Genomic DNA, 13,598 nt, shown 5'->3' with positions numbered 1-13,598 from the left:
ACCAGGTGCCATCAATTTTGAACCTTTTCACAAGATTCTAATTTTCTGATATGATGAATTTGAGATTTTCATTTGTTGTCATTTGTAATCATCAAAATTAAACGAAATAAACATTTGAAATATATGAGTTTGTATGTAATGTATGAATATAAAATACAAGTTTCACTTTTTAAATGGAATTACTGAAATCAATCTACTTTTTCATGATATTCTAATTTTATGACCAGCACCTGTACTATTAATTGTGTGACTGGAAAGGGTACAGGATAAAAAACAGTTAACGGGAGTAAACGGCAGAAGGAACAAACTAATTAAACAAAACAAACAAATAATGATAATTAAAAAACAACATCGCTCTCTCTCTATGTGTGCTTTTTTTTTACTTTTCACTGTGTTAAACAACAGGCTCAATAAAGTTCATAAAGAGAGACTTCCTGCATGGTTCTTCAGTAGAATCGTTGGCTGCACACTGTGTAACCAAAACTACTACGCTTTTAATTCTCAACATAAGATGACTTGGTCCATAACTCATTTCTTAAAGGAATGCTAGGACTTTATTTTATTTAATTTTTTTTACCTGAGGCCTATAAAGCCATTATTTTTCTAAACTCATGTCCGTATCTAAATGAAGTTGATTGTGAAAAGTTCCACATTCACAGCTTGCAGTGATAAACAGCACAGTCTTATCTTGACAAGATGGAGAGAATGCAGTCTTACTGCTTCTATGTCCTCGTTCTTCAGTGTGAGCTCCCGGTCCTTCGCTCGGATCTCATCTCTCTGCTTATCTACCACCTCCTTCAGTTTCATCATCACCTGCTTTTCTCTCTCAGTCATACCTGGAGGAGCAAATAGTTCCAGTGCATGATGCAGAAAAACTAAACAAACAAAGTGGGTAATTGTTTTGTTTATTTTCAGTGTTTATTAGTAGTAAGAGTTCAGCTGCAGAAACTGATGTGTTTGTCCACTCTTGCAGGTGTGTCCATGCACTGAGGCTGCTCTGTCCACAGAGTGTATGGGTGACTGTGGACTCTTTGTGAGACAACAGAACGAGTCCAGCCTGCCATTGGACACAGAGAAGGCCTTCTTTGTGTGTCTACGCTTGTGTAAAAAAACCGAGACAAGTGAAAAAAAAGTACAAATTACAAACTTTTCTTGTTATGTATTTGTTACAGATTGGTTTTGAAGTTTTAGGAAGTGGAGAAAACGTTTTTCCCAAACAATGTCCACCATGTTCATTGTTTAAAAGAAACCTAGTTTTAAATGTCTGGAAAGACCAAAAGTCCCTGATGGATGTCTGAACACCAGCCAAGAAAACCACATCTTGTCCGTCTTACAGGTTTTATTCCTATAAGACTGACATGTTAAATGAAGATCATTAAAGCTCCTGACAGGAATGTTTCTTATCTACTTGTTTCTCTTATTAAAGACTTTATTAAAGGTTTTCCACTTCTTATTTTTATTTGCATATCAGAAAAAACATAAATAAAAAGAACCTAATGAATATTTGCCAAACTACTAATGAAATCATTAAAATATTACTAAAACATAATTTGTTTTCCAAAAAGTGTAAATTCTAAGGCCTCTATAAAATCCCTAGTTTTAAAACACAATGTCATCATGCCTTTGAAGATGTGGTTTCTCCATCACTAATTGGGTGAATTTTCATAATCCCATCTATAGGTTTTTCAAAAGAATTGTTGCTTTTAACTCAACAGGCTATCTACTTCTACATACTTTGTGCTAAAAGTTGCGATGATAAGTTGTGATTTTTTTTTACTAAAATCAATTTTTAAAAAAACATAATTTTTAATATATAAACCAAAAATACTTACTATTTCTGTAAGATAATTACCAACAAACATTGACATTCTCAAAAGGTGCTTTATTTGAGAACTTTGATAGCTTCTAAACTGACATTCATGACCATTTCTGGATTGTCCCTTATCTGCAGATCTCCTCACGTTTTGCAGACACAAAGTGTTTGTTGATGCATTTATGTTCCATGATTACACTGCAGGATGTGCAAAACAGCTTCCCCCCACTCTTGTGCAGCTGGGGAGGAAACTGGTTTGCGACCGCAGTGAAGTTAGTTTGAAGTTGGATATTGGATATTCGCGCTCCGCGTCGTTAGCGGCGTCTAGCTCACGGCTGACCCGAAACAGGAACACTAATGTCAGCCAGTCGTTCTCTGCTGGCCCCTTCTCTAACGCACGATGGTTCACTTAGGGACGGCTGGCCGGCATTAGCGTTCCTGTTTCGGGTCAGCCGTGAGCTAGACGCTGCTAACACAGCGGAGCGCGAATATCCAACTTCCAACTTAAAACTAACTTCACTGCTGTGTTTTGCGTGGTCCTTTGCTGAAATCTTTGTGGGCAAATGTGAAGCATTAGCGCACATTTTGGCTTTGGTCGCTGCTCCTGCACGCTCCCAGCATTCTGATGTTAACAGGATGTGATGTCACATCTCTTCTTCGTGAGTTATTTGGGGTTATTTGGTATTCCTCACTACACAAACCCACAAAGAAAACACTAGACCGCAGAAACGGTGGCAAACCACTTTGGAAACAATAAATATTGGGTTAAAGTTGCGGGAAAGTTGCGGTGTTTTGGACAAAGTTGCAAAAAGTTGCGATTTCACAGGGTTTCCTTGATTTTGCGTTAATAGTTGCGATCGCAACATCGCAAAATCCTGGAGGGTCTGTATATTAACCATTCAGTTTAATCAGTACTAGGCTGCAATGACCTTTTTTTATTTTTATACTTTTCAAAATGTAAACTTAATTTAAAAATATAGAAATATATTGAGATCTCTTTAGTTCCTTCAAAAGCATTGTTCTCTTTGAAATCTGCTTCAGAATACTTCCTGTATAGGCCAAGCCAATGCTTTAAGCCACTGAGGTGATCCACCGGGGTAGTGTTGACACGCTGATTGTTACCTTGTCAGATGAATTAAAGTCATCTGACATTTCTTATTTCTTCACTTTTCGGCCTTGTCCATTTTAAGCCAAACATATTTCCAAGCATGCTTACTACTTATTGACAGCACCTAGTTTCTTCTTCAGAGGTCAACCGTTTCCCCCTTCCGGGTGGAACACACTCACAAAGAAAGGTTCCTACTGATTACCCATGTGACCTAACACCCATTCACATATATATTCATTGATCACCTGCTCCTACATTTCCTTTATTTTAGTTTTTTCTGCTACTTTGGGTTTTAGCTACTGTTTTGCGAATTTAAGCTTTTAACTACTGTTCTGCTACCTTTGGCTACCAATCTGCTACTATTAGCTATTATTCTGGTACTTTGGAGGTTTTAGCTACGATTCCACTTTTAGCAACAGTTTTTCTCATACCAGTTTTACTAATGTTACCTGTATCATCTGTTTTGGTACTTTTAGGTGCTGTTTTGCTCATTTTAACTACCACTTTCCTCGTTTTAGCTACTGTTCTTCTGCTTTTGTCTTTTAGTTACTGTTTTGCTGCTTTTAGCTTCTGTTCTGTTCTGTTGCTTAAAGCTGCAGACTCTTGTTCTGCTAGTTTTAATTTTGAGCATATTTTCCTGCTTTTAGCTTGCATTCATCTCATTTGAATTTTTGCTCTGCTCATTTCAGCCTTTGTTCTGCTTATTTTAACTTTAACAACTTGGTTATAGCTTCTTCAGCAAATTTCAGCAGTCATTCAGCACTCAGTATTCTTTTTTTCTAGTTTTACTTTCAAGGTGATATATTTTTTCTGATTTTCAGCATAGAACCGATCTGCTCACCCTCGTGCCTCTGCAGGTCGTCCTCATTCATTGAGTCTTTGATCGGCATGTTGGACAGGAGAGTTTTGTTCTCCTCCTGCAGATGAGCGATCTGGGAGAGCAGATCCTGAGCTTCTCCCCGCCACACATCTTCCACTCGTTCAAGCTCCTGTACAACACAGACACACACACAAATGTGTTACACATCTAACATCCCATGTTTCCATCAAACCTTGTTAAAGGCATTTTACACTTAAAGGAGAACAGAAATCAAATCTCAAAATACTGACATTTCATGAATGTCATTTAATGACATTTAAGGGGTGGGGTGGGGGATTGAAGCTTATCCCAGCTGGAGAAAGGAGGGCTTCATGGAGACAAAACAAATTCATACACTCAAACTTCCTCCTCGGGACAATTTAGAGTTTCCAATCAGCCTAAACATGTATGTTATTGGACTTTGGGATGAAGTTGGAGTACCCAGAGAAAAGTCACACAAACACGGGAAAAACATGCAAACTCCTCTTGCTGTGAGGCAACAGGACTGATTACGTAGCCAAGGACAAATACAGTATGTGGTGTTTTGGAATCATAAATGTGTGCTTCTGTTTAGGGGCAGCAGTGGTTTAGGAGGTAGGGATTCGTCTTGTAACCAGAGGGTGCTGCTTCAAGTCCTGCTCTGGCCATCTCAGCTATTGTGTCATTGGGCAAGACACTTCACGTGCCTTACTATTACCTACTGGTGGTGGTCAGAGGGCTCGGTGGTGCTGGTGCAGCCTTAGTTCTGATAGTCTGCCCAGGGCAGCTGTGGCTACAATGTAGCTTACTGCCATCAGTGTGTGAATGGATGTAAAGCGCTTTGGGGTCCTTGGACTAGAGAAAGCGCAATACAAGTGAAACAGTATATTCATATTTCATACTTAGAGCATGAGCCCATTGGTGTTCTATGGCAATGCTGAGAATAGGGCACAATTGACGAAATTGAGAATGAGTTAGGGTTTAATATAAAAGTCATATAAATAAATTTTTTGAAATGAATTTTAACATTTTTCTGTGAAAATGAAACTATTAAATCCATGCAAGAAAGTTGAGTGATGTTATATGAATTTTTATGTTGCATTGCATAAGAAATATGAAAATACTGTTTCCATTGTTGAACAGTGTTGCCACATGGTAACAAACCCCAAAATACATCTGCCAAAAAAATGTTTTTGTTTTAAAATATGTTGATTTAAGATCTTTTTAAGTAAACAAAATAAAAATAAAAACACTACAAAGTTTTTCCCCCCACATTGGAACTAAAAATGCACAAAGTAGAGTTAAGTGACTTTTAAGCTTTCAAATACAAATACATAGGACCCGTTCAGATTTGTTTTTCTGAAAATGTGTTGAATCTGCTTCAGATTGTTTAACTGCATGTGGTCAGCTCTGAAGCCTCTGTTAGCAGCTCTGTATACAGATCCACACACAGAGGCTGTCAGTGAGCAACAAACAGGACATCAGCAGGTCTGTGTGTTTCTGGAATAATCACATCACACTCAGACATCATTATTTTGACATGAACACAGTTCAGCCACTTAGGATGCTTTTTTTGTTGAGTTATATCTTAATAAGCCAACAGAAGTGATATAAGAGAAATAAAGATCAGTGACTTCAGAGCAAAGACTGAAGACACAGGGCTCTGACAGCCATCAGCTGTGAACAGAACTTCAGCTCTGTGTTTAATTAGGTGAACATGATGAGACATAAAGCTGCTGTTCTGTAGCTGACAGTGAACCTCAGCTCTAAACAATTAAAACAAACATTAAACCAGATAAACTCACTCATACAACATCCTGAAATCCACTGTGAATAATAACATTCTAACAAAACAAGAAGTCTAACTCACCACTGAGTCATCTTGTTCTTATTTTAGCCAAACTTTAGAGTCTGCAGAATCAGGAATTAGAAGCTACAGTCTGCAGTGAACTTGTCATTGTGCAGACAACCATAACTGATGTAGAAGAAAACTTAGTATAACATATTAGACAGGTGGAAGCATGGGCATTAATCCCAGGGGGGTCGGGAGAGTCTGAAACCCCCCAAATTTGGAAGAACAGTTTGCCCCCCCCAAATAAATCACTTCAAGAAACTACCGTATTTTCTGGTCTATAAGGTGCACTCAAAAGCCTTCAATTTTCTCAAAAAACGACAGTGGGCCTTATAATCCAGAGCGCCTTATAGATGTAAGAAGTCTTAATGTTTTAGTACGACTTTGGTAAACTACAAAGCCGCACCTCTTGCAGCATTAGGCCTCCCCATACTCGGGCGTACTGTCCGTACTCCGTGAGCTGCGTTGACTCCGGGCGGACTGTCCGCGGACGGTTGAGACTTAATACTCGAGCGTTGAGATTGCCTAAAATTCTCCTGTGACAAATTTCAGTCATGGCGTCAGCGGACGAGGAGGAAGAGATCGCTTGCCTCTTAGCTTTAAAAAGCAAACGAAAAGAAGGTGCCTTTAGCCCTGTTTCTTCACCACCAGGGCAGCCACCGCACACCTGTCAGTGCTCTCAGAGAGCAGCAGTCACGCTACACACTGGTGCCGATTCTCACCTGAGAGCGGTTGGTGTCGCACGCAAAACAGTCTGATGTGAACACCACTTCTCACCGGGCAGTTTATTGTGCAACACCGAGTACACGTATGCGGTCATAAAAATTGATCTTTGCGTGGACGTGTCCGGCAGATGTCTGCTTCGAGTCCGCCTCGAGTATACACGGACCTACGCGAAGTGAAGTACGCAAGGGTATATGGGAGCCTTTACATTGGTGCAGTATTCTCCGAAAAGACAGGGGGCTGTTTTGTTTTGCTTAATGCGTCTTATAGTCCGGTGCGCCTTCAAAAACGCCCTACAGTCAGGATAACTCCAGTTCAAAGGCCAAACGCATTGTCGTCCAATCAGCGATGTCTCATGATTCCCCAATGGTACCTACCTCTTCTGGTAGGTTAATGTCATTGTGTTTTCAAATTTGTAGTTGTGTTTAGTGATTTGTTGATGTGTTTTTGAAGATTTCATTGTGGTTTTAATTTGTAGTTGTGTTTTGCACTTCAGGGCCACCATAGAAAAGCCTTCTATGCAAGTCACATGACTGCATGACCTGGAAGCGGAAACATAAAGTGTATAAAGAAATAGTGCAGATGGAGAAATAATCCAAAAAGTTTAAAAAAGGAATATGGAGAAATACGTTCAGTGCATTTCTGCAACTGGTCTACCTGGTTACAATGGTAAGGAATATTTAATTTTCTCTTCATTTTACAATAGTACATTTGTCTCTATCTTAAGCTTCCCCTCAAAAATTGCTCTTACTAAATCTCCCCGTTTACTGTTACCCTCAATTATGGAATGGGATTTTTTGCCCTTGGGTGGAAATGTAAAATGAAGCACTTCATTAACATTTTTTGAACAAATATTCACCACAATATCAGATCAAAAGGTATTCTTTAAAGGGATATCACAGTAAAACAAAAACGTGTTGATCATTTTTTGAGAGATTTGACTCCAAGATGGAGCTTCTTAAAGATTTTAAATTGACTCAATTGTTGCATAAAAAATATGCACATGTCCAGATTGTTTTGGTGACAGAAACAATCTGAACATGCAGGAGACCGAACCAGTCAGACACTCATTAGGTCCAGCATTGGTTACATTTTATACCAATACAATGAAAGAAAACCTCTACTGTCACTACCACAGCAAAGAAACCTTAAACACATAAAGAGCAACTTGGCCAATTTTACAAATATTGAGCTTAAATTTTTTTGTGATAGTAGCTAAGATTTACCCCCAATACATACTCCAGGAGCAGAATCTGTATTTAAAACTTTGCAATTAAATATTGGAGTTGACAGTGTCAGTCTGTTAGAAAATACCTCATGAACCACAGCACAAATTTTAATAAAGAAACAGATGACCTCACTAATCTCAAGCTAAACAATTAACTCTAAATCCAAGACGAATGGATGAGCCCCCTTTGTTATGTTATGGCTGGCTCAAACACTGAACAGAGCAATGGACACCAGACCAGTGTTTGGTTTAAAACTATAAGTTTTATTGTTAGGAGTAGTTGGCTGAAAAAGAATGATTTACCAATAACTCTAAGGTGCTGCTGAAGCTGCTGCTACTAGGCAGAGAGAGAGAGAGAGAGAGAGAGAGAGAGAGAGAGTGAGAGAGACACAAAAATAACTATAGCTCAGGTAATTTTACAGATATTGAGCTAAAGTTTGATGTGATAGTAGCTGAGAGTCTTGCAATGATTGGAAGATGATCTTAGTATAAAACTCTGGCATGAAATACAATGGGTGATAAGCATTCCTTAAAGGAATTTTCCTTTAAGGAATTTTCCTTAAAGGAATGCTTATCACCCATTGCCTTTAGATTTTCCCTGAGGTTTCAAAACAGGGTTTTATTTTTTCAGCTCAGTGTGTTTTTGAGATATGTTTCCGTGTAAAAATCAGTACAATCTGTAAGTCATGAGACACAGCTAGTGAGTTTACTGCTGACTCAGTCCCTGTCACAAACTGAACTGTTTACTGCTCTCAGCAGACTGACCTGTCATACTGATTTATTGCCTAATCTACTGCAGGGCTAGAAAGTTAATCAAAATGTTTATATTTAGAATTTATTTGCAAAATAATAAAATTTATATCTGCATGGTATAATGGCGAGTGGCTGGCCAAACTGAGTGTTTATTTGTACTGTCAGTCGAGGATGTTGAAAACGTACAGATTTGGATATTTGATAACAGGATTTCTGCTGTTTTGGCGGTTACCTGGCGTATCGTGAAATTTGGAAGATGCTGCCAGCTGTTTGGGCCGTGACAAGGCCCAAACAGGCCTGGCTTGTGTGAAGGGATGTGCTGAGCAGTAAACGTTTAGACTTAGATACTATATAAGCAGAGGCACATACTGGACACAACTATTGTGAGTAGCGGGCCAGCTGTGGACCCTAGAACTCGCTGGCCGGATGGAATTGACCTTGGAGAAGTTATTCGCTCAGCATGGCTGGAATGACCACATTAATTTGGTTGATTGGAATCACCATTGAGTTGTACCAGTGAGACTCTAAAGCAGACAGGAAAGTTAACAGCATCTGCGTGACCTAAACAATTCTGATATCTGAATCTGGCTCCACTGAGTCGGCCTTGGAAGGCTGGCTACCTCAAAATTCTCCTGGATGTTATGCAGTTTCCCTCAGCATATTATAAACCAGGTGAGCCGCCAGGCTTTGCTGACCCGCCCGCCAGGCTAAGCTCCGCTTGTTTATTATAAATATGTCATTTTTTATACACGTTTGCACTTTTTCATTAATGTTAATTTATTTTATTTGTAAATGTGACTTAAATTAGGATTGAAATTAGGTCAATCAATTAGTATTTATTTTTATTGTATTTTTGTTTAAATAATTATTTCAATAGTGCCTTTTTGTAAAACTGTAGTTGTGTAAATATTTGGCACAAATATCTTACAATATCAAATAATAAATGGCCATATTTTCAACTTTCTGTCAACGTTAATCATTTTTTTTACTAAATCATGGTCGGCCAGACTTGCGACCTGTCCAGGGTGTCCCCCGCCTCTCGCACAGTGACTGCTGGGGATAGGCACCAGCTACCCGCGACCCAGAATGGAGAAGTGAGTAAAGACGATGGATGGATGGATGGATGGATGGAGGTCAGCCGGCGGTCAGCCGGCGAACGGCCACCTTCCACCAGACTTAGCCTCTTTTCTGGGGGAAACCCTGTTATGTAAACTCAATGCTCTGATCCCATCAGTTTCCCTCCCCCAGGACACCTGTGGCTCTGTGCCAGAGCTCTTCCAAGGCCAGCTGATAAAACTTTCCATCACTATCATGACTATGGCAGGGAGGGCTGTCTGTGACAGTGTTCATGGACATACCTCCCCCAAAGCTCACTGTCTTCGCTGGCACCCTCCCTATTCCTCCTGTTTTAACTCTTAGTTAGCCTTCTGGTACCATTAGTTTAGTTTAGTTTATTTTAGCTTGTATAATTTCTGATCTGTTTGGCTGAGGTTTTTAAATCCTACTTTAGTTTTTGTTAGCTTATTATCAGTTTATTATATCTTAGTTTGGTTTTTGTCAGTTTATTTTAGTATGACTTGTTTTAGATAAGTTTAGTTTAGCTTTTTATATTTTAGTTTCCTAGCTTGGTTTTTCATCAGTTTATTTTACTTCTGCACATTTATTGTATTCTGTTTTTATGATGTAAAGCACTTTGAACTGCCTTGTTGCTGAAAAGTGCGATATAAATAAATTTGACTTGACAAGACATAAAATCAGAGGAAGAAAAAGTTGGGAAGGCTGTTAGAAGGAAACAACAGTTTCTATGGAGGAATAATGTCACAGACACAGAGACAGCTCTTACTTTTAACAATGCTAATAAAAGATATTAGACAGTTAAAATATCACCAGATCCACAGTAAGGGGATTTTCTTGTTTTAGTAAAACTAAAATAAAATGATCACTATGCTGTTGTCCAGCTGCCATGTCCTCTGCTCTTTTAATTTTATTAGAACAAATCCCTCTGTCTAATTATCTGGAGAGGATTATCTATAGATTTCCTTTAACAGATAGAAAAAGTTGAGCAAAATGGTGATTTTATTTTTCTGATAAAATATAATTTCCTTTAAACAAGTGTATTGTGAACAAACAGCCAAATTTTCAATATAACCATAAACCGGGTTTCCCCCAGCATATTATAAGCCTGGCAGGCCGCCAGGCTGAGCTCTGCTTGTTTAATATAAATACGTGATTTTTTATACACGTTTTTTTCCGCCCGCTCCCCCAAAACCGCTACCTTCACCGTGCGTGGGTGCGCGCTAGGGATGGGCAGATGAAGCCTCATTGGGTGTATGGCACATTTCCCAAACTGTGTCGACACTGTGTTGAAACTGTGTTGCTGTGTCACTCAATGGCGACATCTGCTGGATTTAAAAAGTAATTGCAGGCAACTTCAATAAAGACTGGAAACAGACTGAACAAGGTTCATTCACACATTCTTATTTAGAAACATCAGCTGCGTTAACATCTTTGGGCCAAGGCGATTGCGCCGCTTACAAACCATTTCTCCTGCTTTTGAGAACACCCTCTCACAGGGCACTGATGATGCCGGCGTACATAAAAATGTCATTGCAAGTTTGTATTCTTCAGAAAGAAATTGGAATAACCCGACAGAAGAATGATCAATAGTGGAAATGAGAACGGAATAATAATGATAAGATCAAAAGGATCCCACACGGGAGAAAACTTCCTCTTCCTTGGTTGATCCATAGTTTTCGATGACAAGCCAAAAACCAACGCAAAGCAAACAACACAAACTATCTCCATCCAACAAAACCCACAAACGTGTTGATACGTTTTCTGTTTATAAATACAATTTGGCGCATTCACAACCAAACGACACAGGAACTGTATTGGTCACGTGGCTTTCATTAAAGAGATACGCGCACCGACACGGGGCTTCGCCTTGTTTTCCTCGGCACATGCGCCGAGGTTTCAGTGTCGTCAGACCCATCACTAGTGCGCGCACCAACAGTGACGCAATCACGCCTTGTTTGCACTTTTTCATTTATAAAAATTTTATTTATTTGTAAATGTGACTTAAATTAGGATTCAAATTAGGTGCTAACAATTTGTAGTTATTTTAATTAAATTTCAGTTTAAAAAATTATTTCAAAAGTGCTGTTTTGTATAACTGTAGTTGTGAAAATATTTGACACAAATATCTTACAATATCACATAATAAATAGCCATATTTTCAACTTTCCTGTCAACTTTAATCTTTTTTTTTTACTAAATCACGATCGGCGGGTGGGCAGCTGGCGATTGCCAGCAAACGGCCACCTACCACCAGGCTTAGCCTCTTTTCTGGGGGAAACCATGTTCAACCAGTGTTTACATTTCATCTTGCCACTTCCCAACTGCTCCGGTGCAGAATTGCACTCCGGGAATAGGAGCAACATACTGAAAGTGGAAACAAACTCAGGTATCGATCCTATCACGCTAGTATCACCACAATCCAACACCAACATTAGTATCATTTGTTGGTGTAGATTCTCAGTCATTCAGGATATGGCAAATCTAAAAAGCAAAAAATAAAAAAAAGTTGACGCAACTAGGCTTCTATTCTACAGCTGAAGACATGCAGAGTTCCAAGCTTTGAACTGCATGACACTGGAATCAATATTTGGATCATACAAATAATTCAGTGATGTCAAAATCAAATGAAATGCAATACAACCAATCAAACTGATGTTGCTTTGAAAAACACAAGATATGTATCCAATTTAGTGCCACGTATGGAAAAGACCTGGGTCAGATTTGTCACAGACTGTCATTTAAAAAAAAAATCAAATATGGGTCACATATGGAAAAAAAAAAAAAAGTAAAATATTACATTTGGGCTACTTTTGTCTGCAGTGTGAACATAGCCTATCTGTCCCTGTGACGGACTTGCGACCTGTTCAGGGTGTACCTCCCTGCACAGGTCGCCAGGGTACACCAGGTACGCCAGGGTACACCACTACAGTGTCTGGAGAGGAACCCTGCACAGAAAGGGAGGTAAGGAAAATGGATGGATGGCTCATCAATAACTGGACATGCTGCTTCAAAATGACACACAATTCAGATTACACCTACTTCTTAATGTACTATACCAGAGGACATAAAACTGAAATATGAAACAGTAAATTATAAGTTAATTATTGTTAATATATGTTAATTAAAGTTCGAAATCGGTATTGGAAAAAATCAGCACCAGACAGGAGATCATCCATCCATTTTCTTTACCAGCTTCTCCATTCCGGGTCACAGGGAGCTGGTGTCTATCCCCAGCAGTCACTGTGCGAGAGGCGGGGGACACCCTGGACAGGTCGCAAGTCCATCGCAGGGCCACATATAGACAAACGGGACAAACAACCATTCACACTCTCACCTAGGGACAAATTTTAGAGTCATCAATTACCGTAACATGCATGTTTTTGGTCTGTGGGAGGAAACCGGAGTACCTGGAGTAAACCCACGTGTGCACAGGGAGAACATGCAAACTCCACCCAGAAAGGCCGGGAAGTGATCCTGCAACCTTATTGCTGGGAGGCAACAGCTCTAACCGCTATTCCACTGTGCCACCAGTAGATCAGAGCTGCACAAATATCACAAAACCCAAATCAGTACATGTCATGCAACATCAATATGTCTCCATCAGAGTATGGGCTGGGAATGACTCTCAGCCACTACCACATCAAATTTTAGCTACAGTTGTAGCCATTTTTGTGTTGGCTAATGTCACTCAGAAGTACCGCAGTGAAGTTAGTTTCAAGTTGGATATTCGATATTCGAGCTCCGCCGAGTTAGCGGCGTCTAGCTCACGGCTGCCCCGAAACAGGAGCGTTAATGTCTCACGTGCGGTGGTTCACTTAGGGACCGTCAATAAATTTTCCTAACCCTTCGCTCCTGAAAAACAAATATTGATATATTTCTTGTCGTTTCACCAACTGGTACAAAACCTTTGGTAAATCATGCTACGAAATTATATAAATGAGGCACAAACTATTTTATCCCATTTGAACCCTTTTTTATATTTTTTAGATATTTTTTGGTGAAAATTGATCATTTTTCTACAATGGCTTCAAGGTCATGTGACCCACTGACTCAAAATCAGTCTGATATTGTTCTACTACTCTGGACAGATGTAGCACAGTCCAGTTTGTAACATTTGAACCCTTTTTTATATTTTTTAGATATTTCTTTGGTCCAAATGTATCATTTTTCTACAATGGCTTCCAGGTCATGTGACTTACCGACTCA

The 13,598-nt window shown here is 39.3% G+C and overlaps 1 protein-coding gene across 8 annotated transcripts in view; it reads right to left on the bottom strand.

Moving 5' to 3' along the window:
- The window catches only part of rilpl1 (Rab interacting lysosomal protein-like 1), a 55,552-nt gene that overhangs the window by 33,317 nt on the left and 8,637 nt on the right, over positions 1-13,598 (bottom strand). For all 8 annotated transcript variants that reach the window (XM_037979437.1, XM_037979436.1, XM_017436759.3 and 5 more), the window contains 2 exons: positions 3,763-3,910; positions 718-836 (listed from right to left, as the gene is read on the bottom strand). In XM_037979437.1, coding sequence (XP_037835365.1) covers positions 718-836; positions 3,763-3,910 — 267 coding nt within the window. The remainder of the gene's footprint in view (positions 1-717; positions 837-3,762; positions 3,911-13,598) is intronic.

This window comes from Kryptolebias marmoratus, linkage group LG14 (genome assembly GCF_001649575.2).
Source record: "Kryptolebias marmoratus isolate JLee-2015 linkage group LG14, ASM164957v2, whole genome shotgun sequence".
Classification (NCBI taxonomy): domain Eukaryota; kingdom Metazoa; phylum Chordata; class Actinopteri; order Cyprinodontiformes; family Rivulidae; genus Kryptolebias; species Kryptolebias marmoratus.
Note: the sequence above shows the minus strand (reverse complement) of the source record. Positions and strands in the feature narration are given on the sequence as shown.